The sequence below is a fragment of the Bufo gargarizans genome, chromosome 4, assembly GCF_014858855.1.
Source record: "Bufo gargarizans isolate SCDJY-AF-19 chromosome 4, ASM1485885v1, whole genome shotgun sequence".
In the NCBI taxonomy this organism is placed as follows: domain Eukaryota; kingdom Metazoa; phylum Chordata; class Amphibia; order Anura; family Bufonidae; genus Bufo; species Bufo gargarizans.
Genome location: NC_058083.1, coordinates 132368439 through 132396396, shown reverse-complemented (window position 1 = coordinate 132396396; position 27958 = coordinate 132368439). Strand labels below are relative to the sequence as shown.

General features: G+C 42.6%; 1 protein-coding gene across 1 annotated transcript; it reads right to left on the bottom strand.

The window, feature by feature from the left end:
- Positions 1-10978: 10978 nt before the first annotated feature.
- LOC122935685 (phospholipid scramblase 1-like) lies at positions 10979-27126 on the bottom strand. Its single transcript, XM_044291512.1, has 6 exons — positions 27067-27126; positions 21852-21894; positions 19002-19222; positions 17393-17554; positions 11419-11580; positions 10979-11014 (listed from the first exon to the last, which is right to left on the bottom strand). Exons 1-6 carry the CDS (start codon positions 27121-27123, stop codon positions 10979-10981), a joined length of 681 nt encoding a protein of 226 aa, XP_044147447.1. The 5' UTR covers positions 27124-27126.
- Between the last annotated feature and the right edge of the window lie 832 nt (positions 27127-27958).

Genomic DNA, 27958 nt, shown 5'->3' with positions numbered 1-27958 from the left:
GCTTAGTCCTGATAGTTTTAATCGTACACATTTTTTCTTGTCTATAATAGCAGTTTTAAGTGAATAACATAAGAGATGTAGTTTTAGATACATATATAGTTAGGACCCCGAAAGGGATTTCTTGGTCAGAGGACCGTTTTGTTTGTTGTCAGTAATTATCCCGAGGGTCCTAGCAAGGGCCCAAGTGTGTGTTTATTTAGATGGAGAGAACACACAAGACGTTCAGTTTTTGAAACATTCAGTTTCAGATAAAGAGAGGACATGATGTTAGAGACAGCAGGCAGACAGTCACTAGTGTTCTATAGTACAGCAGGGGTGATGTCACAGGTTGAGGTGTATAGTGTCATTGGCATGATACTGAAAACTAAATGTACGGATGGTCTGTCCAATCAGAGATAATGTAATGTGTGGAATGAAACTGGTATATTGATGCAGTTATTGCAGTACAATGCTTTCATTAAAACTGCACAGTATCTTGGCATAATGCCATGCACTAACTAAAACTGGTATATTTATGCAGTTATTGCAGTACAACACGTTCACTATAACTGCAAGGTATCTTGACATAATACAATGAGTTTAATGAAACCGTAACATCTCTTTAACAATGTATGTTCTGCGTGCTATCCTTACTAGGTTTGTTATCTATTGTTTAACATTTATTATTCCCCTGACAAAAAGACACTGACAAACTGATGTTCTGACACTGACAGTCTGACACAGACGGACTGGCGCTGACAAACTGATGCTGATGGACTGATTCTGACCAAGGCTTGTTTAACACTACCGGTACAGCGTTCTGACAGGCTGCCCAGTTAGAAGTACAGATGTAACTGTGTGACAAGGTGTACTTTTATATTTGGAGTAGCTTGACATACAATTGTTTGTGGTACCAATAAAATCCATATTTTTAGATATTTATATTTGTTTGCTCCTGTCAAGGAAGGAAGGAAGGAATGATTTCTGCTCAGTAACAAGATAAGTTGGGTTGTTTTCTTTTTGTTTTCTGTCTAGGCTGTTAGAGAGACAGGTCCTGAGGAAGCAGGTTGTCTCTTTCCCCCTTTCACCATCTTAGGGATTTTAGGGAATCCCTAAAATCGGGGGCACGTTTATTCCCACCTTTAGGGTCTAAACGTGGGCACAGAAGTCTAGGGAGAGCTGGTAGGGATTAGTCAGGAGGTTACCTTTATCCCCAGCTTCTGGCCTAGACACTTGTTTTGTGGTTTTCTGATTGTCTATTGTATCTTGTATCCTGTACAGTGTGACAGCTCCATTTGCATGTGTACTGTTTTTTGGTATCTATGGTGTGCCAATTTCCTGCACACTTCAACGTACAGTTACGTCAGCTTGTGTGAAGGGTGTAGCTGGCCAGCTAAGACCTGTCCTAGGTTGCTAATATGGCTTATATGTGTATACAGCTAGACCTGCCAATAACCTTAATACAGTTCCTATGTTTATATGTTAAAAACAAAAGCAGAATTATTTACTCTGACTTCATGTTTTTGGATGCCATGTAACTGTTATATATTGTGTTCACAGAAGCAAAAAAGATAATATGCCTTTCATAGATTCAATAGAAACAACAGAAAGCATAGAGTTAAACTGCTGCTCTGATGCAATCCTTTGTCCCACGCTGAATCACGCAGGGAAAAGCCTTTAGGAGATCCAGTGATGTACCGGGCTCTCCATATGGACTGCTAGGCGAAAGATTTTGCCCAGCAGTGTATTCGGCGACGTCACCGGCACTAATGGACAGTGCCTGTGCCTGTAAAACGGCTAGGGCAGCGCTAAAGCCCACCCATCAAAGCCAGTGACATCACTGAATACACTGCTGGCCACTTAGCAGTGTAAAAACAAACAAAAAAGACCTTTCCCTGGTCTATACATATGAAATGCTTTAATGCTAATATCAGGGGGCCTATCTGAAAATGTGGGTATGTCCGGGTGTCACAGCCTCTGCTGTGTGCGCCGTGACACCTGTGTCATGCTTGCGGTTGGCTGGTGTGTGCATTTCCCCTTTAAGTTGTATCCTTCCCCTGTCTCGTGCTGTAAGGGTTAACTCCCTGGCTGGGTGTGGTCACTTGGGTTTTATCTCCTGTGGCTTCCTGGCTGGAGTCAGTTGTATTTCACCTGTTGTTGGTGTTGGAGCTCCACTCCAGTCCAGGGTGATCTATCTGCCCAGTCCTTGAGGGCCACCTTGTAGGACATTGATGTCATCTGCGATGTCATTCCTTTGTTTCCCTTGTATCCTCTATATACCCAACATCACTTGTTGTATATTTGGTATGGGTTTATGTTCAGGGTTTGTTGTGGTTTCCCGGAGGGGTGAACTATAAGCCTGTATGCAGCGCTGCTTGGGGCTGCCATGCACTGTGTGAGCATGGGAGGCTCTGGCAGAGTTGGTATGCTGGATTCCTGTGTGGTTGTTTGAACTGTGACCTGCTGTGTGTTCGGGCTCCTGTACTGATGCACGGGTTCCAGTTATGGAGACTTCGGCAAGGTTAGTGAGTTGTCTTGTTGTTCTTACCTGCCGATCCTCTTGCTGCATATGGTTTTTTCCTTTCCCTGCTGCTAGGCCATTTGAGACTCCTGTTCATCCGTGTCTGGGAAGAACAGGTCATCTCTCCCCTGCTCCTATGTGAGGGATTATCAGGGCAACTCAGGGCCAAAAGGTATCTAGGGTATGAGTCGTCCTACCATCAAGGTCCGCTCATACGGTGAGGAGTTAGGGTGAGGATTAGAGACGCTTTAGGAGGTGACCTGCTCCCTAATTCCGGCGTCCTGGCCTAGCAGCTGCAATAAACTAAGTCCCTTATAGAGACCCTCGGGATATCAATATATTTCTACTCCAATGGTCAGTATAGACCTAGAATCCCTTTGGGGGTCTCTAACTAATGTTAAAATTAATATTTTTATTGATATGTATTAAAAGAAGATTATACTTCACACACACAAGAAAAGGGAGTATATAAAATTATCAGTGTCTGATGGCAAGTGAGCTGAATCCTCTTATGGTGACTGCCACGGTCACTAATTAAATATGTCGGTTCACGGACAACAGAGTGGTGGGTGTGTTATTGGGAGTCGTGTTTATGTTTAACATATATGTCACATGTGTATCCAGGTAGGTAGTACGGGTCTCATCCACCCGTCTATCACAACCATTAAGAGTCACTCAATTGATATTTTGTAGCGATCTCCAGACAAGGTACGCCACTTGCTACAAACGTGCACTCCTGTCAGGGCCCACAGTCTCTATTCCCTGTCAGGGATAGACGTGCTGCAACAATGTTGCCGCGTCTCGCCACTATCTGCACTTGAATTGGTCCTCAGCTAACCTTCGCTGAGGGCCTGCCTCTATTACTATTGATAGAGGTCTAGCAGTAGCCTATTCCCTCAGTCTTTGACACTCCTTACACACTGGCTGTCCCTCGTCCTAACTTAATCCGATCCTCACTGCCATACAACTGTCTAGAATCTAATAACGCGCTATACCACCCCTCCCGACATGTTTCGCCACAACAAGTGGCTTTGTCAGGGGATATGGGGTATATATGCGCGCGCGCCAGTCATGCCCCCGCTATATACTGTTTAATGTCCCGCCCCCCTGTCAATCGCGGCCACTCACAACTCGATGCCGCCAATCAGGAGTCCCAAAGTAGCAAGGGACGTCTGATGACGCATATCCTGTGCGCATCCCTGCTCCCACGTCACTGCGACACGCCGATAAACAACAGACGATTCTGCCGCTTCATTGGTCCATCCGGTCTCATCTGCAGGCTTGTCATTATGGTAAGTATACGCCCAACTGCCTCCGAGACTCCCGACCAATCGGGGTGTCTATTAACCCCTTCAGGGTCACCAGTGTGTGGGACGTAGAATGGATAGCAATAGATAGAGTAACAAGGAAATTCTCTATCCCTTAAAAAAAAAATTGACATATCGAGGTCAGCCAGTCTGCCTCCGAGACTCCCGTCCGATCGCACTGTTTATTAACCCCTTCAGGGTCACCAGTGTCTGGGGTGTAGAGTGAATAACAATAGATAGAATGACAAGAACTCTCCGTCCCTCAAGTCTTCTGACATATAGATGTCAACCAGTCAAATACCCATTTATGACTTCTATTCAACGGGTACAGTTTGCCAAGAAAACAAATAAATATTCCTGTCTACACACCCATAGGAAAAATTAGATATGACCTGCAGGGATAGAGTGATATGCTTTTCTATATACCATTATCTGAACCAAACCACTTCTAGAGTCGAGCAGACAGATTGTAATATCAGCATTTGATAGGTGCATGATGTGTCTCACACTGGATCGTTGCATAAAGTTGGAGCCCGCAAATGAGTGCCATAATTAACAGTTTATTAAGAAGTTATTAATTCGGTTAACCTATGACCACATTATTTGCTAGTTAGCCATCTTATGTAGTAAAGATGGTACTTATTTTATCAGGGGGGGGGGGGGAGTGGAGGGTATATAGTCGGGTCATCACTGGCCTACTCTCCTTACTTAGTATGATTTTTTCATTCCATAATGATTAAATTGTTAAACTTTCTATTATCACTGTATATTCAGTTTAGATGAACGCGGCATATGAGAAGCCTTCATTTAGGCCTCCTGGACTAAGAGTCTGAAGTCGATGTATCCATTTGGCCTCCTCCTGTAGAAGTTTAACATCTAAATTGCCTCTTCTGGGTCCCAGAGTTATTTTCTTCAGTTCACAAAATTTCAGGACCTCCACATTTCCCCCATGGGTGTATGAGATATGCCTGTAGAGCGATGTGTCTTTACCAGTGTTAATGGCACTGATATGGCCAGATATTCTTCGTCTCAACTCCTGTGTGGTCTTGCCCACATACAGCTTCGGGCAATTACAAGAGGCAATATACACAATGCCACTACTACGGCAGTTAAAAAACTCTCTTATTGTGTATTCACGTCCATCCATGGGGTTGTTGAATTTTTTAACTCTGGGGAGGTACTTACAAAAGATGCAATTTCCACAGGGGAAGGAGCCAATGATAGCAGATTTTAACCAATTTGGATTTTTTGTCATTTTTTCAGGAAGAAAACTGTGGACCAGCTTGTCCCTTAAATTTGGACCCCTCCTGTACGTGACGCTGGGATATGGCGGTAGTACAGTTCTCAATTCGTCATCGCTGGTAAGTAATCTCCAATGTTTTTTAAGAATATTCATGACTTGTTGATTACCACAATCATAAGTTCCAATGCATCTAATCCTATGCTCCTGTTTTTGCTGATTTTTCCTTTGGTCCTGCGAAATTAAATCCTCCCTATTTGTACTTTTGGCACGATTGAAGGCCCTTTTCAGGCATTTTCTGGGATACCCTCTGCTTCTAAAGCGATTATAGAGCTCACCAGCCTCTTTTAAAAAGATCTCATCTGTAGTACAATTCCTCCTCGCTCTCAAATACTGCCCCACTGGTATACCTTTTCTCAATGCCACTGGATGCCAACTGGTCCAGTGCAGGAGGCTGTTTGTGGAGGTGGGTTTTCTGTAAATTTCCGTAAGGATCTGTCCATCATCATCCTTCTGGATCAAAAGATCCAGAAAGCATATTTGTTTGGAATGAATTTCACAGGTAAAGTGCATACCTATATCATTGTGGTTCAACTGGTCAACGAAAGTGACAAATTCACGTTCCTCCCCCTCCCAAAATAACAGAACATCATCAATAAATCTACCCCAAAATAAAATGTGACTAGTGAATTGTGCCATAGTGTCAATGAAAACAATAGTGTCTTCCCACCACCCCAAAAACAGCAGCTACCCCTTATCTCTTGACATTGTACGGTGGGGGGTTTTCCCCACTCCCCACTGTGACACCGGGTTCAGCTCTGAACCCGGACAACCCCTTTAAGTTACATAAACTTGGATTATAGAGAGGAGAAAAAGCAGGAGGGGGTACCAGAGAAGAAAATGTAATTTTGTGTAGAAAAGTGTGGTTTTACACTGTTCCAGCAGCAGTATTTGCAAAAATCTTTGCAAAAATCAAGCTTTTCTTTGCATCGCCATTTTCTTTCAACTTTTTTATATTTCGGTTTATGGCGCTGTATATGGAGTTTTTTTTGTGTAGCGAACTGTAGTTTTTATTGGTACCATTTTTGTGGCACATACAACTTTTTGATCACCGTTATAAAAATTTTTTTGGGGGGGGAATAAAAAAAATATATATATTTTAATAGTTTCGAAATTTTTGGACCCAGTGTTTTTTTTTATTGTTAATATTTTTTATATGTAAAATTGAGGGTCATTTAAACGTTTAATACTTTAATGTTTCTTTTGTTTACTTTTTTTTTAAAATAACTATTAGACACCTTAGGGGGCTAGTCCATGGGATCTTTTGATCCCCCTTCCTATCCACCCTAATATAGAACTATTAAAGTGAATAGGAATTTTACAGTCTCCATTCTGAGTTATTCCTCGTGCATAGCTCAGCATGGAGATTGCCATGACAGGCCTGGAGTGCTTAAGCAGTGTCCAGGCTGCCATGGCAACCAATGAGAGACCCGCAATTTCACTGCAGGGGCTCCAATCACAAGACAGGAGGAACCACTTCCCTGTGCCTTCACTCACAGGTACAGGGATCAGCATTGAGGGAGTTAAATGACGGTGGCAGCCCGATCGCCGTTCCCAGTCAGTGCGGCCGGGTGCCTGCTGTATGATACAGCCGGCACCCGCTATGTATGAAGTGGGCTCACTGCAGAGGCCTGCTCTATAAATCCCCTGCACCACCGTGACCTACCGGTACATCACAATGGTTGAATAAGGCAATTTACACTATAAATGCCTTTTTTTAAGAACACAGTGAATATAGATTCTATACCTGGAAGATTGGCCAGAATCTGCAAAACAATTCCCAGTTTTTCCAACATTTGTGTTGGCTATTACAATTTGAAACATTGAAATCCAAATGAAAAGCAAACTCCAGCTCCGTCTCGCAGAGGTAAAATCACTACTTTATTGACGCGGTATAAAAATACATCCATGAAAAACAATCTTAGTCTACATGTTTCGGGCTACTTAGAATATAAGCCCGAAATATTGGCTCATATTCTAAGTAGCCCGGAACACGTAGACTAAGATTGTTTTTCCTGGATGTATTTTTATACCGCGTCAATAGAATATTGATTTTACCTCTGCGAGACTGAGCTGGATTTTGCTTTTCGTTTGGATTTCAAGTTACCCGCATCCAGGTGCGTTTTTTTCCGTGCTCACAGCAGAGAAGGAGCAGGTGAGAGCAGCTTTTTTTTCTCAATTGTTATGTAATTTAAAACATTATATGTAATTCTATCAAGAAAAAAGATGTGTTTGATCATTTGACATAGATTCCGAGGAGTTAGTTCTGTATCTTTCTCCCACTGGACAAATAAGGATCTTGGCAGCAGAGGGTCTTAGTTCTCATGTCAGCAGCACAGAGGCAGCTTCTTGAGCAAACGACAAACCAAATAAGCCAGCGTCTATTGGGTGCAGATCTGGCACAGGATTGTTTGGAACCAGACCAAGGCAAGAGCAGAAACAACGGAAGTCCCAGCCCGGAAAAATGGAATCAAATTCATGAGTCTTTATTGGAGCTTTACAACATCTTCACGGTATAAACGAACACATAGAAAAAACGCATTTACATGTTTCACATGCTTGGCATGTCCTTAGTCATAATGTAGCATCTTGAGCCTTGTGGCATTTATATCCCTTAGGCCTCTTGCACACGAACGTTGTGCATCCGTTCCGTGCATGGGTCCGTGATCCGTCCGCACCGCAAAAAAATAGTGGGGAGGCACGGACAGACACACCACAGAAGCACTCTATAGTGCTTCCGTGGGGTTCCGATCCGTGCATCTGTTCCGCATCTCCATGATTGCAAACCCATTCAAGTGAATTAGATGCACCCTGTCAGTGTTGGACTGGGATGCCTTGGGCCCACCAGTAAAATTCATTCTGGGGGCCCACAATACAGTGACATGCAGATATTACATGCCCACATAGAGGCAGACAGCAACAAGACACTACAAGATAATTGATTATGGGGCTCTCTGCAACAACTTTAAAAGCTGGGTCCCAGGGAAGAGAGGATACTGGCTGGACTGGCTCTATTCCTAGAGGCCATCTTAATCTTTTGATGCATTGATAATAATAAACTGCATAGTCTACCCATTTTTTATATTGATATAGGTTATTTGAGATGGGGCCCACCGGGTATTCCCCTGTTCCCCTGTGGGTCAGTCGGAGCCTGCACCCTGTCACCCTATCATTTCAAGCCCATATTAGGCTGGGCAACATGACATCAGTACTTTACTGTATATCAACAAGCAGGGTGGGAAGTGGTCAGAACCCCTTCTTAAGGAAATGGGAAGGCTCATGGCATTAATAGACTTGAACCTGACCCTTCTGTCATCTGTACATATTTGAGGTTCTCTCAACATGGTTGCTGACTGACACAGTCAAGGTCCACGTGTGATTTTTTTCTGAACCCAGAGATTTTCAAGCAGATCACCAGGATTTGGGAAGTCCCAGAGATTGCTCTCATGGTGACCAGGTTCAATGTCAAAGTGAATTCATCAGGTCTGTCATTATACTATGCTGCCCTCAGCGGTTCCCTACAAGCAAAATATAAAATACATTTTGTGAAGCCTTTATAATTTCCACAACTTTTGTACAAATTTGATATAATTGTCTTAATTTCCTAACCCATGGTCCAGTCAGTGTATTGATCCACTGTGATCCGCAGATCATCAAGGCAAATGGATTCTATGGAAAAGATACCCAGTGAGTCTTCAGTGATTGCTGCTAGTTAGATTATAGACAATTTGGCTACCTAGGCCTCTTTTCACATTGGTGTTGTTCTTTCCATCAGTTTGCTCTGTTATAGGAGCAAAGCAATCAAGGTAATGGAACTACCAGATCCGTTGCCTGACAGACATGAATCGCTCCCAATGGACCCCATTGACCATGGAGTCTATTGGGGTTTTGCCAGGGAGCCCAGAATTTTATGGAACAAAATAGTACCATATACTGTGCTATTTTGTCAAGGCTCCTAATAGAATCTAGTTTTGGAACTTACGCCAGCACCCTCAGTATTATTCTCCGTGCACGGACCCGTTCCAGCCCATGGATACAAATTCAAAAGGAAAAGATGTCCAGCACAGGAAATAAAATCTTGAGTTTATTGTAGAATTTATAAAAATTCCATCTCCAGAGTACAAGGATAGTTTTACCTCAAACGCGTTTCAATCAGAAATATCTTACTCGTGGCATTAAGATCTTTCTGATCGAAACACTTTGGTTGTAAACTATCCTTGTACTGTGGAGATAGAATTTTAATGAATTTCACAATAAAGCTCAAGATTTTATTTCCTGTACTGGATATCTTTTCTTTTTGAATTCCTAATAGAATCTCCAATGTTGATGTGAACACGTCCTTATCCTTAGATGGGTGGTGAGTTGTACTAGCAGAAAGCAGTGGTTGAGAAATGGTTCAATTGAGAATTTCAGAAAACAAGAGCTGTATTATCAGAAATTATCCAAGTTCAGAGAACAGAGGTTAAAAATACATAGGAACAGAAGCTGCGTTAGCATTAGGGAGACAAATTCACAACATATAACAAATACTCAGAGCTTGGAAACGTGATTGGGCTGGAAACAGACAAGTGGAAGAATCAGACAAGTTATTCCTTTGCTGATGATTGAAGATAGCCCATGCCATACGCTTAATCCTAGGCATGTAACAGTACAACTCCCTTTACCAAGTGACTTCCAAGCATTATATATAGAGATGAGCAAATTTATGAAAAGCTAGGTTCGGCTGATTCTCAGAATAAAATAACTTCATCACGAAGCGTAAAGCTGAGAGGGTAAGGGGCTACCTGTATTTTATGTGACTTGACAGGCATGTCCACTACTCACATTTACTTTCACATGGTACTGGAAATTGTTCATGCTTATGGGAAGATGCATTCAAAACTTTGCTATGAGGCCCAGCATTCCTAGCTATACCCCTAATTGAGGTTGACCACTTAATGAAAACCAGCAGCAGAGATAACAATGGAGAGATAACTGGCATTGTGATTGAGCATAGAGAGTTCACCAAAAGTGAGGGTGAGAACAGAGAAATCTCAACTACAGTAAATGACAGAACATATGAAAACAAAAACTTTTAGTAAAGTAAAGTTCGTTGTAACATCGGGTGATAAATGTATATTTAGGAATGGCTAACCATGCTTAAGACTGTACACAGCTGAGTGCGCGGGTTTATGGGGAGATCATAGCGGATAGTTGTTTACAGATTAAATAAATATAGGGTATTTTTTAAAGTAGATTTTTTTTATTGCTGTTTTTGTACTTTCCTGTTTATATCATTAAAAGCAGCATTATTGATGTCAGTTCTAAATGGGTTTTCTGGGGGGGGGAATAATAAATATAGACCAGAAAATGTTAAGAATAAAAAAGGAGACTCACTCACCTCACCAATCTCCAGCCAATGCTGTTCCAACACTGCTCCGGTCCTTGCTAATCTCCAATTTCTGTCCCAGCAAAACACACCAGAATTGCCAGGTAAGGCCTTTTCAGCCTATCATGGTGCTGATCCGCTCAGGCAGTGATTGCCTGAGCATTTCTGGTGTGTCAAGATGAGGAGAGCGGGCAGAAACTGGAGAGCGGCAGAGTTCTGGAGCAGCATCAGAACCAAGGTGGAGGTGAGTAATTCTTTATTTTTATCATGGTATGGTCACTTTTTAGCATTTATGTCTTTTTACCCGATTCTAGGTAAAGCTTTTTCAATATAAGATATAATACTAAAAACTTCCATTTTAAACATATCAAATAATTTGTGAACATAATGTATGACTGAGCTTTATAAGCACCAGGTTAACAATTTTACCATGAATGTATATATTTTTCTTCCAAAATGTTTCACTTTGCATGAAAAAAACAATAATCCTGCTGCTACACTCTTCAGTTTTCATTAGAATATTCAAAAAACATGAAATCCTGTAAAAAAAAAATAAAAAAAAAACATGAGACTGAATTCTGGGTTTGTAAAACAATCATACAACATAATAAGGGCTCGTTCACACCTGTGTTGGAGGGTCTATTTGGGATCAGATTTCATTAAACAGAGTCCAGTAGCTGTGAACGTAGAGTGCACAGCGCATGCTCAACCACCTCTCCATTCACTGTGGTGGGACTACCAGAAATAGGCCAGCAATCTGCTACTTTTGGAACTCCTACATCGATGAACAAAAGATGCCTGCACCTGCGCGGTGCAATTACCTTTACTTCAGGAGACCTGCACCTGTCTGACATTGATGGCATATCCTAGTGATATGCCACCAATTTCTGAGATGGGAACATTTCTTTAAGTAACAGTATGTGATACGATATATTAAACTTACTATAAGAAAACATGCCCCAAGCATTACTGCTTTGATTTTTACATCAAGGTTTAATGGAAACTGGACCCCGAAGATATCAGCATCTGTATACATCTCATTCACCAGGCCAGACCACTGTTTGGTAATTCTACCAACTTCACAGGTCTCATCAACTGACATTACCTGTGGAAAACAAAACTTACTTTATGAATTTGCTTACAGTTACAATATATGGGTTAAACAATAGCAGCTATAAAATCTGAATATAAATATTCTAGCTGTAGGTTATATCCTGATATAGTGTAGCTGTTGCTGTGCAGGGTGTTAGGTAGTGTAATAGGTTCTGCTGTCCATAAATACATAAATACATATATACATAGTGCTGTGATGTCACAAGTTCACAACAATACATAGTGCACCAATCAGTAATTTGTAGTCAGACCTGCTAAAATGTGAATATATTGGATCACTCTATCTGCATATGAAGCTATTGTAATGTTCTGCCGTGCCAACCTTTTTCTCCAGTCTCAGGAAACTTCTAGCAGCTTGGAAAATGTAGCAACAGTGACCCACGCTTGTATTTCGCGCGCATTACGCAAATATTACATTGACGATTTTTCACAATCAAGAAAATATTCTCGAATTCCCGAATATATGACGAATATTTGCCCAAATATTTGGGAAATATCGCAAATTCGAATATAGCCCCTGCCACTCATCACTACACATGACCAGGAAGTGCTGCCTATTTAAACAGACAGCCTGCTAGCCACAGGTTTCCTGTGATTGGTTCCATCCTTTGGATTTCCACACTAGTGTTTGTTCCTGTGAAGTTGCTATTGGAATCCTGACCCTAGCTTGTACCCTGACTCTCAGGCCTTGTTCACAATTCCGTTTTTTACTGACGTGTCTGTTCACATTTGACCGTGGGTCAGTAAAAGAATCACGGGGACATGCACTACTTTGATCTGTGATGCGGACGAAGCACGCCCATTAAAGTCTATGGGTCCGTAAAATCACTGACGACACACACCCGTGTCACTGAAGACTGATAGGAGACTCTTTGGAAAAAAAATGTCAGCTGAGCAACATCAGTGAATTACAGATGACACACGGATGTTAAAAAACGGACACACGGACCAACCACGAATCCTTCACGGACATCTTCACAGAGGAAACACAAATGCTTTTTTATCCACACCGACACAGAAATGTTTACAAGGACCTTTGATTTGACGTGATCTCCTGGTTTTGACCTCTGGCTATCCCTGGTTCATGTTACTGGTTCTGATTTGGTATTGCCGGTATTGACCTCAGCTTGGCACGTTCTCTAATTCGGTCTTTGTCCGCTGTGCCATTCTGTCACTAGTCTTCTGTTATTTTGTTTCCCTGTTTTCCCCTCCCTGATTCGGTCCCAGCACATATAATAGGAAGGCACTGCCATCCAGTTGCGGGCTGCCGGTTGTGGTGGATTGTGCAAATACTTGGGGACAGAGCTAGGATGGAGTGCAGGGCTCATTATACCCTACCCTGACTGGTTCAGTGACTTTTTCCAAGCAAGAGAAGAAGAAACTGTTTTGGACATCCAAAATCTTAGAACCAACAACTTTGCACACATTAAAACTCTAAAAGTCACCCCAGAATTATATTGAGTAGTCTTCAAAAGAGATACAACACATTCAGAAAGTCTTCAGACCCTTTCACTTTTTTCACATTTTTGTTAAGCCTTGTGCTAAAATATAAAAAATCCTAGTTTTCGCCCATCAATCTGCACTCATTCCTGCTTAATGAGAACTCAGAATTTTAGAAATGTTTGCAAATTTATTAAAAATTAAAAACTTTAATTTTGCATGGATATACAGCGCCTTGCAAAAGTATTCAACCCCCCCCCCCACCCGACTTTTTTCATATTTTGGTGCCTCACAACCTTGAATTAACATGGATTGTTTTGAGGATTTGCATAATTTAATTTACAGAACATGCCCACAACTTTGAATATGTTTTTATTGTGAAGCAAACAACAAATAGGACAAAATAACTGAAAAAGTCAATGTGCATAACTATTCACCCCCCCCCCCCCCCCCAAAGTCAATACTTTGTAGAGCCACCTTTTACGGCAATCACAGCTCCAAGTCGCTTTAGATAAGTCTCTTTGAGCTTGCCACATCTTACCACTGGGATTTTTGCCCATTCCTCCTTACAAAACTGCGTCAGCTCCTTCATGTTGAATGGTTTGCGATTGTGAACAGCAATCTTTAAGTCTGACCACAGATTTTCTATTGGATTGAGATCTGGGCTTTGACTAGGCCATTCCAACACATTTACATGTTTCCCCTTAAACCACTTAAGTGTTGCTTTAGCAGTGTGTTTGGGGTCATTGTCCTGCTGGAAGGTGAACCTCCGTCCTAGCCTCAAATCACGCACAGAGTGGGACAGGTTTTTCTCAAGAATATCCCTGTATTTAGCATCATCCATCTTTGCCTCAACTCTGACCAGTTTCCCAGTCCCGGCTGCTGAATGGTGTTCTTTGGGTGATGTGAAGTGTTGGGTTTACGCCAGACATAGCGTTTTCTTTGATGGCCGAAATGTTCAATTTTAGTCTCATTAGACAAAAGCACCTTCCTCCATACATTTTGGGAGTCTCCCACATGCCTTTTTGCAAACTCACAAGATGCCTTTTTGTTTTTAGCTGAAAGTAATGGCTTTCTTCTGGCCACTCTGCCATAAAGACCAACGCTATGGAGCGAACGGCTTATTGTCGTCCTATGTACAGATACTCCAGTCTCTGCTGTGGAACTCTGCAGCTCCTCCAGGGTTACCTTAGGTCTCTGTGCTGCCTTTCTAATTAATGCCCTCCTTGCCCAGTCTGTGAATTTTGGTGGGTTGCCGTCTCTTGGCAGGTTTGCTGTTGTGCCATATTCTTTCCATTTAGTTAGGATAGATTTGATGGTGCTCCTGGGGATCATCAAAGATTTTTTTTTTTTTTTTTTTTTTTTTTATAACCTAACCCTGATTTGTACTTCTCAACAACATTGTCCCTTACTTGTTTGGAGAGTTCCTTGGTCTTCATGGCAGTGTTTGGTTAGTGATGCCTCTTGCTTAGGTGTTGCAGCCTCTGGGGCCTTTCAAAAAAGGTGTGTATATGTAATGACAGATCATGTGATACTTAGATTGCACATAATTTCACTAATTATGTGACTTCTGAAGGTAATTGGTTGTACCAGAGCTTTTTATGGGCTTCCTAACAAAGGGGGTGAATACATACGCACATGCCAATTTTCTGTTTTCTATTTCTAAACAATGTTTTATTTATATATTTTTCTCATTTCACTTCACCAACTTAGACTATTGTGTTCTGATCCATCACATAAAATTCAGATTAACAAAACATTGAATTGAAGGCTGTAATGTAAAAAAATACGAAAAAAGTCAAGGTTGCAGAATACTTTTGCAAGGCACTGTAAGTATTCAGACCCTTTGCTATGACACTTGAAATTTAGCGCTGGTGGGTCTCCCATTTTCTTATTCATCTTAGGCCTCATGCACACGACCGTTGTTCTGATCCGCACCCGAGCCGCATTTTTTGCGGCTCGGGTGCGGACCCATTCACTTCAATGGGGTCGTAAAAGATGCGGACAGCACTCTGTGTGCTGTCCCCATCCGTTGCTCTGTTCCGTGGCCCTGCAACAAAAAAATATAACATGTCCTATTCTTGTCCATTTTGCGGACAAGAATAGGTATTTCTACAATGGGCCGCTTGTTCCGATCCGCAAATTGCGGAAGGCACACGGGTGGCTTCCATGTTTTGCAGATCTGTTTTATGGTCGTGTGCATGAGGCCTTAGAGATATTTCTGCGCCTTAATTGGAGTCCACCTGAGGTAAATTTAGTCATGATTTGCAAAGACACACCATGTCTATACAAGGTCTCACAGCTGACAATGTATATTAGAGCAAAAACCAAGCCATGAGGCGGAAAGCAGTGCATGTAGAGCTAAAAGACAGGATTGTGTGGAGACACACATGTGGAGAAGGGTACAAAAAAATTCTGTTGCACTGAAAGTTGCCAAGAGCATAGCGTTCTCCATAATTCTTAAATGGAAGTAGTTTGGAACAACCAGTACTGTTCCTAGAGCTTGCCGACCCTCCAAACTAGGTAATTGGGGAAACAGGCCTTGGTAAGAGATGTCACCATGAACCCAATTGCCTTCAAAGATCCTGTGTGCATATCAGTGGCGGATCTAGAGCCTGGTCTCGGAAGGGGGCACTTCCCCGGGCAATAGGAGATTATGGGGCCCCTGTGTCCCCGCCCGCCCTCAAGCCACACCCACACACAGCCACAACCATATATCGCACCCATACCACTTACATCCAGTGACATCTCCTTTGATGTAGATGTTCTCTTTCTTCAACTTCTCCATTCAGACCAGACCACCATGATGATTTCTTTCAGCCATCTCTCATCTCTGCAGAGTTTGACAGACAGACATCTTCGTTTCCTAATTTTCCTCGCTCCCCCCCCATAATGTGCCAGTATATAGGGCCCCAACCCCCTTCTTGCCATACTGTACTAAAAATAATTAAAACAATAAACACTTATACTTACCTCCATGGCAGTGATGCGATGCAAGCCTCTTCCGGCCTATGTCCCGCTCTGTACGGCTCAGGCGGCGCGATGACGTCATGGCGCCGCCTGCACTGGCCTCTGATAGGCTGCAGGCCTAGTGCCTGTAACCTATCAGAGGAACGGGAAAGGGAGACGCCTCTCCCCTGCTCCTCCGCACCATTCATCTGTATCGCTGACGTCGATACAGATGAATGTGGAGATGAGCGCTTCCACAATGGAAGTGCTTATGTCTCCCTGCCGCTGCCACCGCCGCAGGGCCCGGAATGTTTAGTCCACTGTCGGCCCCTGGCTCTCATTACATTCTTGGGGGGGGGGGGGAATTGCCCCGTTGCCCCCCTGGATCCGCCAATGGTGCAGATGGGAGACAAAGAAGGTCAATCATTTCTGCAGCACTCCAATCTGGATTTATGGCAGTAAGAAAAAAAATAAAGAGTCTCAGACTGTGAGAAACAAAATGTTCTGGCCTGATGCAACCAAGATTGTCCTTTTTGGCCTCAATTCTATGTGTCATGTTTGAAGAAAACCAGGCTCTGCCCAATAATTACCCTGCATTGAAGCATGTTGGTTGCAGTGGTTGCATAATTCTGGCTGTGGGTGTGTTTTTCAGTGGCTGGAACAGGGAGACTGGTTAGGGTTGAGGGAAAGCTAAATGGAGCAAAGTAAAGAGAAATTCTTAATGAAAACCTTATCCACTGTACTATAGATCTCAGACTGGGTTGAAAGTTTACCCTCCAACAAGACAATTACACTAGACACACAGCCTAGACAACACAGGAGGGGCTTAGCGACAACTATGTGAATGTCTTTGAGTGAAAATGGCTTTCCACCGAATGTCCCATCTAACCTGTCGGAGTTTGAGAATATCTGCTGAGAAGAATGGCATAACATTTTTTTTTTTACAGATGTGCAAACCTTGTGGCATCATACCCAAGAAGACTGAAGGCTGTATTCACTGCCAAAGATGCTTTAACTAAGTCCTGAGTAAAGGGTCTGAATACTTATGTCAATGCAAGTCTTGTCACCCTGGGGGTGACAGGACTCGGACCCCTGTTAATGTGAAAACAGCTCATGATTGTAAATTCCTGAATAACCTCTAAGATGTTCCGCGTTGGGCATGTTCTCACTGTAGAGTAAATGTTCTCTGGCCTAAGTCATTGGGATACAACAGGATCCATTATGAAATATCTGTCATGTCAATCATGGCTCCTGTAAAAACTGAACAGAGCCTTGTAAAAAGTGTTAAGAGCGGTGGTGGATATTGCAGCCTTAGCACATGGCTTTTTATAAAGATAGTTGCTCCTATTTTTTGGCCAGGGCTTTAGCTTATTATTATTAACAAAATAATATATGTGTATAATATATTTTTATACCTGGAAGTTGATATCTGAGCAGCAACCACAGGAAAGAAGGGGTCCAATGATCCTCAAAACATTTTCATGTCTCTCATTTTGTATTGTAAATTTTGGTAGAAAAGGATGCCAATTCTGAGCAACATAACCAACTGGTAATCCTGGAGGAGCCTGAACTTCCAGCTATGTATAAAGACAAAAACACATTAGGAAATAAGCATGTATAATATATAAAGCAATTACTGTTGTAAGATTAGGTTCACATATACAGCAAAATTTCAGTTTTCTATTACTTTATAGAAGGAAAACCAGAATTACCGGATCCGGCATACATCGGATACCACTAGTGCCCCATGGATCCCATTGACTATAATATGGATACTGATTTCTGCTATGCTTTCAGGTATTCTCTTTCATACAGTGATATTTTGTCCCTTTTTTTTTGTTCACAATCTTCAATGGATGTTGGAACATCCGAGGCTGATGTGAATCTTGCGTAAATTTGGTGCTTGCTAAATAAGCAGAGAATTAAAAGACAAATCTTATTATTAAATGATAATATTTAGATGGGGGAACCAGGGCTGCAGGACAGCCTCTACTGAAGTTGGAGCCCCAGGTCAATGAGGTGGTGTGCCAGGGCCTTCCGAACTTCAGGGCATGCGGGTGACAGCTCCACCCAGAGTGCAGACACAACAACATGAGCTGCCTTCTAAATGTATAAAAAGCCGGCACCTTCTGAATGTGCAGGTAGAGATGGATTTCTTGACCTATGGCTAACCCTACTGGTTCCTTGCAAATACTCCTCTGGCTTTGGATTATTGGATTTGGTATTGTGGCAATGTTTTTGGCTTCTGGTGTTTTGGTATAATATTGATCTCTTGGTTCTGACTTTTTGGTGTGTTTGGCTTTCTCGTTTGCCTCTGGCGTTACTTGTACTGCATTGTCCAACTGGCATTTCACAGTTTTTCCATATGACGACTCCCCTAGTGTTTGTCTGTTTGTTTGTTCCCATTTGTGTGCCGTCCATTCACATATTACAGTATATCGTCCAGTTGTTGGGTCACTGCCTTGGGTAGGTATAGTGGGTCCGAGTTGTTTTAGGGCTTCATTATCCCTGTTTGTATGTAAAGGTAGTCGTTATCCTGACAATAACTAGCGTTACAATATGTCCTATTAGACTCATATTATAATAAACTACAAACTCAAAAACTTTACAATCTCCTCCAATTTAAATGAATTTCAGTGAAAATGCATTGTTATATACATTTCAATAAGAGCAGTGACTGGTACTAATAGTGTTAGCATAAATCTACTCTTTCTCATTGCCTTTGGAGAAGGGTGGACACTGCAGACCTTATATTTTATTTCTGAAAACATTCATAATTCTGTCACTTCTCGACCTAAACTATGGATAATTGAAGCAGTTGTGAAAAAGAAAATAATAAAATGATTAAATTGCAGGTAATTACAGAAGGTAGGGATCTGATATTGGCATACGTCCTTCGTAGAGACATTGTGAAGATGTGGCATTGTGTGAATGCCCTCATAAGGCAGAACTGCTGTGATAACCACATGTGATATAAATGAGAAAAAAGGCAGTTTTTTTACTCCTGTACTGTCTTATACTTACTTTTTGCAGGCAGCAAGGAGCGAGACAGCAAGTACATCGAAGAGGTCTTAATAGCCGAATGACTTCTTGGCCCCTGTTATCAGTAATCTCTATAGCAAAGGAGCGGGCACTTCCACAGAAATATCGATTGCAGCAACTGCTTTCTTCTGCGGCAAAGTATACCCTCTGGCCCATGCTGTTTTTTATTTCATACTTATTTTTTGTTTCAAATCCTGTAAAGGCTAAAATACAAAATAATTATACAATAAGACAATGTATAATATTAGAATAGAATACCTATATAAATGATGGTTCATATAATCTAGTGCCAGCATTGGGTTCAGCTCAGAAACTCAAGAGCTTCTGACATCAATCTACAGGGGTCCTACAATATGCTTTTTAGGGCTGGCCAAATGACTTCAAGCTTAATGCAAGTAATTTTGACTGGGGTTTGGGTCTTACAGTACATAGAAATAGAAACAAAGAAGGTAAGGGTAATGGCCTCTAGGTAAAAATCTCTTGGGTAGACTTTTCCAGGAAGGAAAACATTAATGGCTAGACAGACCCTGATGGAATATCACTTTGTGGCAGCAAATCGATTTTCCCTGAAATAGTGTAAAAAACAAAAAAAATCATACGACTGTGCCGCTCCCCGTCACTGTACCCCTCAGATGCCACATTCATACATGATCGTGGCATCTGATGGCAATAATCCGGTGTAAAAAAAATAAAAAAATCATACTTACCTCATCCATATGCTTGTGACGTGCCGACCGCCGTCATCATGATTTAAGATCTTGCATGAAAGCCCGTGCGCAGTGAGGTATGACGTCACCACGGGCCACTCAAGATTTCATGCTAGATCTTCAATCAAGATGGCGGCGGTCGTCCCGTCGCGAGCAGATAGATGAGGTAAGTATGATATAATTTATAGATTTTTTTTACACCCGATTGTTGCTATGAGATGCCACGATTATGTATTAACGTGGCATCTAAGGGGTACAATGACGGGGAGCGGCACAATCGTGTCATTGCACCCACTACTTACAAAGAAATGCGCTTTGTGAGGAAGTAGCCAAATCGAATTTCTGAATATTTTGCGTGTCTCTAGTTATAACTTTATATAGTCCCTTTGGTTTTTATTATACATGGACTGTACTGTAAACAGTATTGTATTTGATATGTATATATAGTTTAAGCTTGTTGCACACAGGCCGTTTTGATAACAGACAGCATTTGAACTGAACACGGACACATTCTTTTCAGCGAGTATATGCACATGGTCCATGAACATGGTTTATAACTCATCAACTGTCCATTCAAGAAACTAAGCACTGCTGGCAGAGAGGGCACATTAATAGCTTTGGGCTCACTTGCTAAGACATGCACATAATGATGCGACATATTATAGGACTTTCTAGAGACACCTTTGCTGTTCACCTTTACCTGACTCTCTGGTAAATTATTGATCATAAAATAAGCATACTTCTATGCAACAATTAAGTTCCAGACAAACATTGTGAAACTGGAGTCTTCGATATTCTTGGCTTGTGTAGACTTGTGAAACCTCACACGCTACAGCTATTACCATGAACACTTACTGTGTCTATTTGCACACAACAGCACATTAAAATAAGAACTGAATGGATGATGTAATAAATATAATAGGACAAGTATGCAAACATAAAAGCCCCCAGCAACAATAAACCACAAAGCAGATCGCCAGCGTCATGTTTATCAGATTTGGCTAATCATATATTGTATCATTTCTATACAGCTACTAATCCATGAACTGAATTGAAATCTAATGTTACCATAGTAGGACTTTGTACCTCTATTATGTCTGTGGTATCAGTTTGTACTGGAATTGGCAAATATATTGACTCTTACTTCCGCTTCAGGTACAATCTAAGATTTACTGTATCTTTATATAAATTGAATTACTTTTTCTTTCAAACATTATCAATGAAGCTCCCGCTAGGTAAATTTATATTAGGAGCAATTCATTAAAGAGTCCCTTAGTAAGGGCACACATGCCATAGAAACAGCAATGCAGTTGCTACAAGCCCCTGAAGAGATAAGGCTCAGTCCAGAAACATCTCATCCCTATTTTAATTGGTGGGAAGTATGGTGATATGGTCTCCATGGGTGACGCAAGATTACCAAGCAAGAAAGTGGAAGATGTGATGGTCATGAAAGAAGCAATAGGTACTCCCAAGTGGTGTCAGCTCCCGAGAGGAGCATTATTTTTAGGTTTGCTACATTGTACTACAATCTCCAACCTGGGCTATATCTACACATCACTATATGGAAATATTAGCACTGTGAATTGTTTGGAACTGTGTTTTTTTTTACTACAGGATGTACTATAACCCCCATTCTTAGTAAAGAGAGATTTATCTTCAACAACTGGCCTGGTTACTGATTGCAGCACCATAAGCCAGTCACTGCACTTACATCTGCCTTGCACCCATTTAACACTCATAGCACCAAGGGTACCCCAACTACCATCAGACAGGAGCCTCAACATTTGGTTGTGCCCCAAGAAAAGAAAGGTTGTGCCGTCCTATCATTGTCCTGGTCCTAGGGAGCATAGGTTATGAGGACTGCCAATAATTATTGCAGCCAGAGCCACCAACACTCCCATCCTCCACTTCGCTCTTCCAGGGCTTGTGGCAAGTAGGCCAGGCAAGAGTTTGTATCAGGAAAAGGAAGATATCTAACATATGTGGCAAGATGCCACAAATGTATCATACAGCATGTTCTAGTATGGTAAAGTTGGTGCAGTTTCTGTGTTTTCAACTATTTTTATGCTGTCTTAATTTAGTAGAGTAATAATAAATATGCCCCATTGAGTGTGTTTTTACCTACCTTCCAACAGTTCGGTCTGCTGGTGAATGATTAGTTGATCTATCTGTAAAAAAATATAAAATACATGAGAAAAAATTATAAAATATGGCCAATAGTTACACTATGTATATCAAAGTACAACAAAGTTGCAAGCAAAAAAAAGAAGAAAAAAAACTACAAAAACTTGACAGTCTTTGTGGATGGGATGTGAACATAGGCTCATGTGTGACTTCCAATCAGACAGAGAAATCTAGAGGAACAGAGGTAGTAGCAGAAAGCTGCAGTACAGGAATGTGGGCTGATCTCTAGATTACCATTCTGGGTGGCATTTATATGGGACACTATTTCTGGTTTTATTGTGATGTTATGTAGACACTATGGGGGGAGATTTATCAAAACTGGCAGTTCCTACAATAGCCTTGATCTCCTGTACACTGAAGTGAGAGGCACCGCCCTGTGTGCACCAGAAACCCAAATCTACACCAGCTAGGTCAGAATATGATAAATCTGTCTCCAGACCCTCTCACTAGGCTTTCCCCTTTTATCAAAAGTGGTGGGAGGCACCTAAAGTCAAGAATTATTGTACAATTATGGCATAGGCCATAATTTGTGACTTTATAATGCCTTGCAAAATCTCCCATGGTCTGGTATCAAATATACCTTATAGCTGGTGGTAGGTATATTGACTAGCACATTTGTATACATTGTACTGTAGATATGTCCTACAAATATAACTTTTTTATATATAAACTGTGGCAAATGCCAGTATATTGGCAGATGGACTGATATTTTTTGGCTACATCAGATAACATTTCACGAGGACTATAAAGGTTATAACTAGTGTTGAGCGAATCAAAGTCTGTGAAGCAGACTTCGATCCGAATTTCAGGGTAAATGCGATTTGCAGCAAAGCCGAATTTCTCCGTACTTGGTGGTAGCGAATCAATTTTCTCTTAAATATTGTAAAAAAAATAAATACTACTTACCTCATCCATTTGCTCATGACAGGCCGGCTGGCGCCATCTTGATTTAAGATCTCGCATGAAATCCCGTACGCGGTGACGTATGACGTCACAACGGCTGCATCAGATTTTGTGCTAGATCTTCAACCATCTCGAGCAGATGGATGAGGTAAGTATGATAATAAAAATGTTTACACGTGATTACTGCTATCAGGTGCCGCGGTCATGTATGAACGCGGCATTTGAGGGCTACAATGATGGGGAGCAGCACAATCGCTGCTACCTGTCATTGCACCCACTACTTACAAAGAAATGCGCTTGATGACCAAGTAATTTGGCGAAGCAGCCGAATCGAATTTATGAATAGTTTGCTCATCTCTTGTTATAACTTTATATAGTCCCTTGGGTTTTTATTATACATGGACTTACTGTAAATGGTATTATATATTGTCTTTGATATTTGCAATGTTTCTATCCAGGTGCAGGCCGTTTTGATAACAGACAGCGTTTGAACCGAACACCGACACATTCATTTCAGTGAGTATATGCACATGAGCATCAGCAGGGTTAATAACAGTGACACAAGTGGCCCATCAGCAGCAGTGGCAGTAACAGTGACAATAGTGGCCCCCATGACAGAGTGGGGAGGGTGGCAGCAGCAGTAACAGTGACAATAGTGGCCCCATGACAGAGTGGGGAGGGTGGTAGCAGTGGCAGTAACAGTGACAATAGTGACCCCCATGACAGAGTGGGGAGGGTGGTAGCAGTGGCAGTAACAGTGACAGTGACAATAGTGACCCCCATGACAGAGTAGGGAGAAGGGGCAGCAGTAGCTGGTAAACAGCAGCACAATATGGTGGCAGATCACAGTAGTAGCAGAACCCAACAACAGCACTGTGATAGCAAGGCCGAGTGGCATACATAGCATTTTAAAAATGTAACATGTACTTATCAGTAAGCCAAGATGCCCCATTGTAGGAATGGCAGTAGAGGCAGCAGGCGGGTGGCAGCATCAGAATGGTGGCAGCAGCATGTGGCCAGAAGTAACGGCCCATTTTGCAGAATATTCCGTTGTGGCAGCACACTACAGTATGATTATTCGTGGTAGAATCATCTATTCAGTTGCATCAGGCACCAGTGTCTGGAAATCCTGGTTGATCCATGCCTGATTCATCTTTATGAAGGTTAGTTTCACAATATTTTGAAAGGAAAGGAGAGTCCTCTTAAGGTTGACTATGCCCCATTACTGGTCTGCCAGGAAAGCATGCCCATGGCAAACTCGGCCAGTTGCGGCCACACTTCAAGTTTATATGCCCAGTAGTCCAGGGGATCATGGCTGACAAGGTGCAGTCCAAGAATGCCATCACCTGCTGGTTGAGGTTCTGCTGGATGTCCCACTGCTGCTACTGTTGGTTGGTTTCTTCAGGAGGTGGCTGAAGAAAACTGGTCATCAGAGACTCCAGACATAACTAGCTGCATTTGGAGCTAATGCTGCTGCACTGTCGGCTTGGGACTCTACACCTTGGGTGGGCACAACTACATGGAAAGGGAGGGACTGCAGTGCCATCAACTTGGCCAGGTGCACGTTGAGTTTCATTGCCATTGGATGAGCGCATGCATACCGTTGTCTTTTTGCAATTGCCTCAGCGATCGATTGCTGTCGAAACCAGTGACAAGGGGGAGGAGCATCAAGAGCAATAGACGACATTGAAGTTGATGGGAAGGAACGACAGCTTCCTTCTGCTGTTGTTGATGAGACCTGACTGCTGGAGAGGGGTTGCTGCATCATTCTTTCCCACTTTATGGTAATGCTCCATGTGTTGACACAGGACCTTCGTGCCAAAATTAGCCCCCTGGCTGCTCCTCACCTTCTGCCCTGCATAGTGCCATGCTAACATCCCCCAGTGACTATGTGAAATATTCCCACACTGCCAAGTATCACATTTTCTCTCCACCACTGTCTGATGCTTGCTGCTGCTTTTATGAACCCCTGCACTGCTAGTCTGTTCCTCACAGGTAGTCTCCCAAGTAGCAGACAGTGTACCCCTCCCATGTTTGACTCCAGATCTCCCAGTGCTTCCACCCTGCTATCACACGGGCACACTGCCACTCTCGCCCCTGATGATGACGATGCCCTCTCTTCACCTGGCCGTCACGTGAGATTGGCTGTCACCCTCACCTGTCTCTTCTGCATGTCCCTGACTTCTCGCAACATGTGCTCCTTCCTGATTGACATAATCGGTAGTTGCACACCTAACGGAGCCATCAGTGGACCTCTCCTCCAAGTCTCTTCTGGCCTGTAACTGCTGACTGTCCCCACAAAGGTCATTCTCGCTGAAAAGTAGAGCAGATCAGGTGGCTACCATTACTTGCCTAAAAGATGGAGCAGCAAAAGCAAGAGGCAAGGTGAGAGCATACAGGTAGTTCCTGGGCCATGCCAACTAAGCGTGGTATCAGAGGAACCCACCAATTCCTGGCTGTTTGTATCTGTTTTAACTTAAGATGATTGTGAAGAGTGAGTCAAACATTCTAGTGCAGCTACATTAATGTTTAAAATACGACTACTGCATGACAGTGGCAGCTCTGGCCTGTTGCTGCAAATGCTACCACCGCCCCTTCTTCTGCTGCTACTTCTGCTGCAACATTTTTGCCACTGCTAGTTCATTTAAAGGGCCCAGGCAACTGTCTCTAAGGGCTCTTTCACACCTGCGTTATTGTCTTCCAGCATAGAGTTCCGTCGTCGGGGCTCTATGCCAGAAGAATCCTGATCAGGATTATCCTAATGCATTCTGAATGGAGTGAAATCCTTTCAGGATGCATCAGGATGTCTTCAGTTCCGGAACGGAACGTTTTTTGGCCGGAGAAAATACCGCAGCATGCTGCGCTTTTTGCTCCGGCCCAAAAAACTGAAGACTTGCCGCAAGGCCGGATCCGGAATGAATGCCCATTGAAAGGCATTGATCCGGATCCGGCCTTAAGCTAAACGTCGTTTCGGCGCATTGCCGGATCCGACGTTTAGCTTTTTTTGAGTGGTTACCATGGCTGCCGGGACGCTAAAGTCCTGGCAGCCATGGTAAAGTGTAGCGGGGAGCGGGGGAGCAGCATACTTACCATCCGTGTGGCTCCCGGGGCGCTCCAGAGTGACGTCAGGGCGCCCCAGGTGCATGGTTGACGTCATCGTATGGCACGTCATCCATGCGCCTGGGGCGCTCTGACGTCACTCTGGAGCGCCCCGGGAGCCGCACGGACTGTAAGTATACCGCTCCCTCGCTCCCCGCTCCTACTATGGCAACCAGGACTTTAATAGCGTCCTGGCTTGCGTTTTTCTGGATCCGGCGTGTAATTCTGGCAAGTGGAGTACACGTCGTATCCGGACAACGCAAGTGTGAAAGAGGCCTTAGCCATAGTGTATAACTTTATCGTTAACAGATCGGATTAGCTATTACTCTTGCTATGTACACAGTGATAAACTGTAGCAAAGTCTGTAGTTCAGCAGTCTCCCTGCACTCTCCCTCTCCAATATTGTCCTACACTCTCTGTTAATAAACAGTTTGCAGAAATACTCTCCCTAGTGAATGAGCGTCTTGTCTCATCTCTCCCTATGCTCAGCTCACAGGAAAATGCAGGTGACCACGTGGAACCATTTTTTTTATTTATTTTTTTAGGGCTATGCCTAGCTGGGACATCATAGGGGGGTGGCTACCTGTGGATTGGCTAGCTGCACGGCATTATGGGTGATCTTGCATTCCCAGGCTTGTTTCCTCTACACTTGCTTTCACGTGCAGCCGCCATTTTAGGAAAGCTGATTCATTACCACGAAGCACAAGGAAATTCAGATTTATTTAGAATCAAAGTTTTCCTAAACTTCGTACCAAATTTCGCTTTGCTCAACACTAGTCAATGGCTCCGTGAAAAGAAACTGAGAGCACACAGGCAGCATCCGTGTTTGGTCCGCTTTTCACTGATGGTTGCGAGGAGATGCTGTGTGTTCTTCTCCCATTTTAGTTCACATATGAGAACAAGGGATGCCAAAACGATGGTATCCAGACATGAAAAAGATAATAAAAACTGAGTACAATCTAAGAAAAAAACTGATTCAATCCGCATGTAAAATCATTTACTGTTTACTGAATAGGCTCTGACACGTTCTGTAACGTGAGTGAGGCCTCATCTACTTTCATATAAATTCTACCCAAAATTTTCCCCATTGAAACAACATATAGTAACAACACTTATATAAAACTGAAGTCACAAGAATCATAGCGTTTTCCAACCTGACTAAGATATTCTACTCCTGGTGGACAGTTCGGTAGTTCTGCAGGTGCTGGCATCCACGCACTTCTGAAATCACCTGAATGTGGTGGATAATTGCCGAAAGTGGGACTTTCACCATAAAAACCATAGCTGGTCTGTCCAGTGACACCTGTTAAATAAGGAATAGAATATCAAAGTGAATATACAGTGTACAGAGCATCTAACAGTATTACATTTGTTATTATACAAAGCTTCTGAAAGTTTCTGAATGTTTCATAGTTTTCTTGGTTAGATGTTAGAAACATAAAAATCAGGTTTACACTGTGCAGTTGAACAGTTTTAATGACTGGATCGTAAAGGGAACAATAAAAGGCATCATAACTGAGCTGGGTGAACAATGGCTAATAGATCCTGTATAATGGTTAATGGACGCGAGTAGGGCAACAAAAGTAAGAAAAACCCTGCAAAAACAAGCTTGAAGGAGTTGTGTCCTCTGCGACATGTGCGGTTTGCTCTCCATTCACTATGGGAGTTCAGATAGCTGAGCGTGGCTATTTCCAGAAGACCTATAGAAGTCAATGGAGAGCCTACCGCACATGTACGGCCACCTCACCAATCACCTCTATCAGAACTTTCAAAGAAGTTAATGGAGGGTGGCTGTACTTGCGCTGTTCACTCTCATTCACTTTGGGGGCTCTGTTCTTGAGGTAGATGTGGGTTCCAAAGGTGGGACCTGCATTTATCTTATATTGGTGGCATATCCTGGCGATATGCCAGCAATGTCTCAGATGAGACAACCTTTTTAAAATCTAAAAAAATAACTAAAAACCATCTGTCAGCGTGATCAATGCTAGTAAACATGCATACTGCCTGATAGGGTTGATTATGCCGATTGCCAGGACCCCTCTCTTG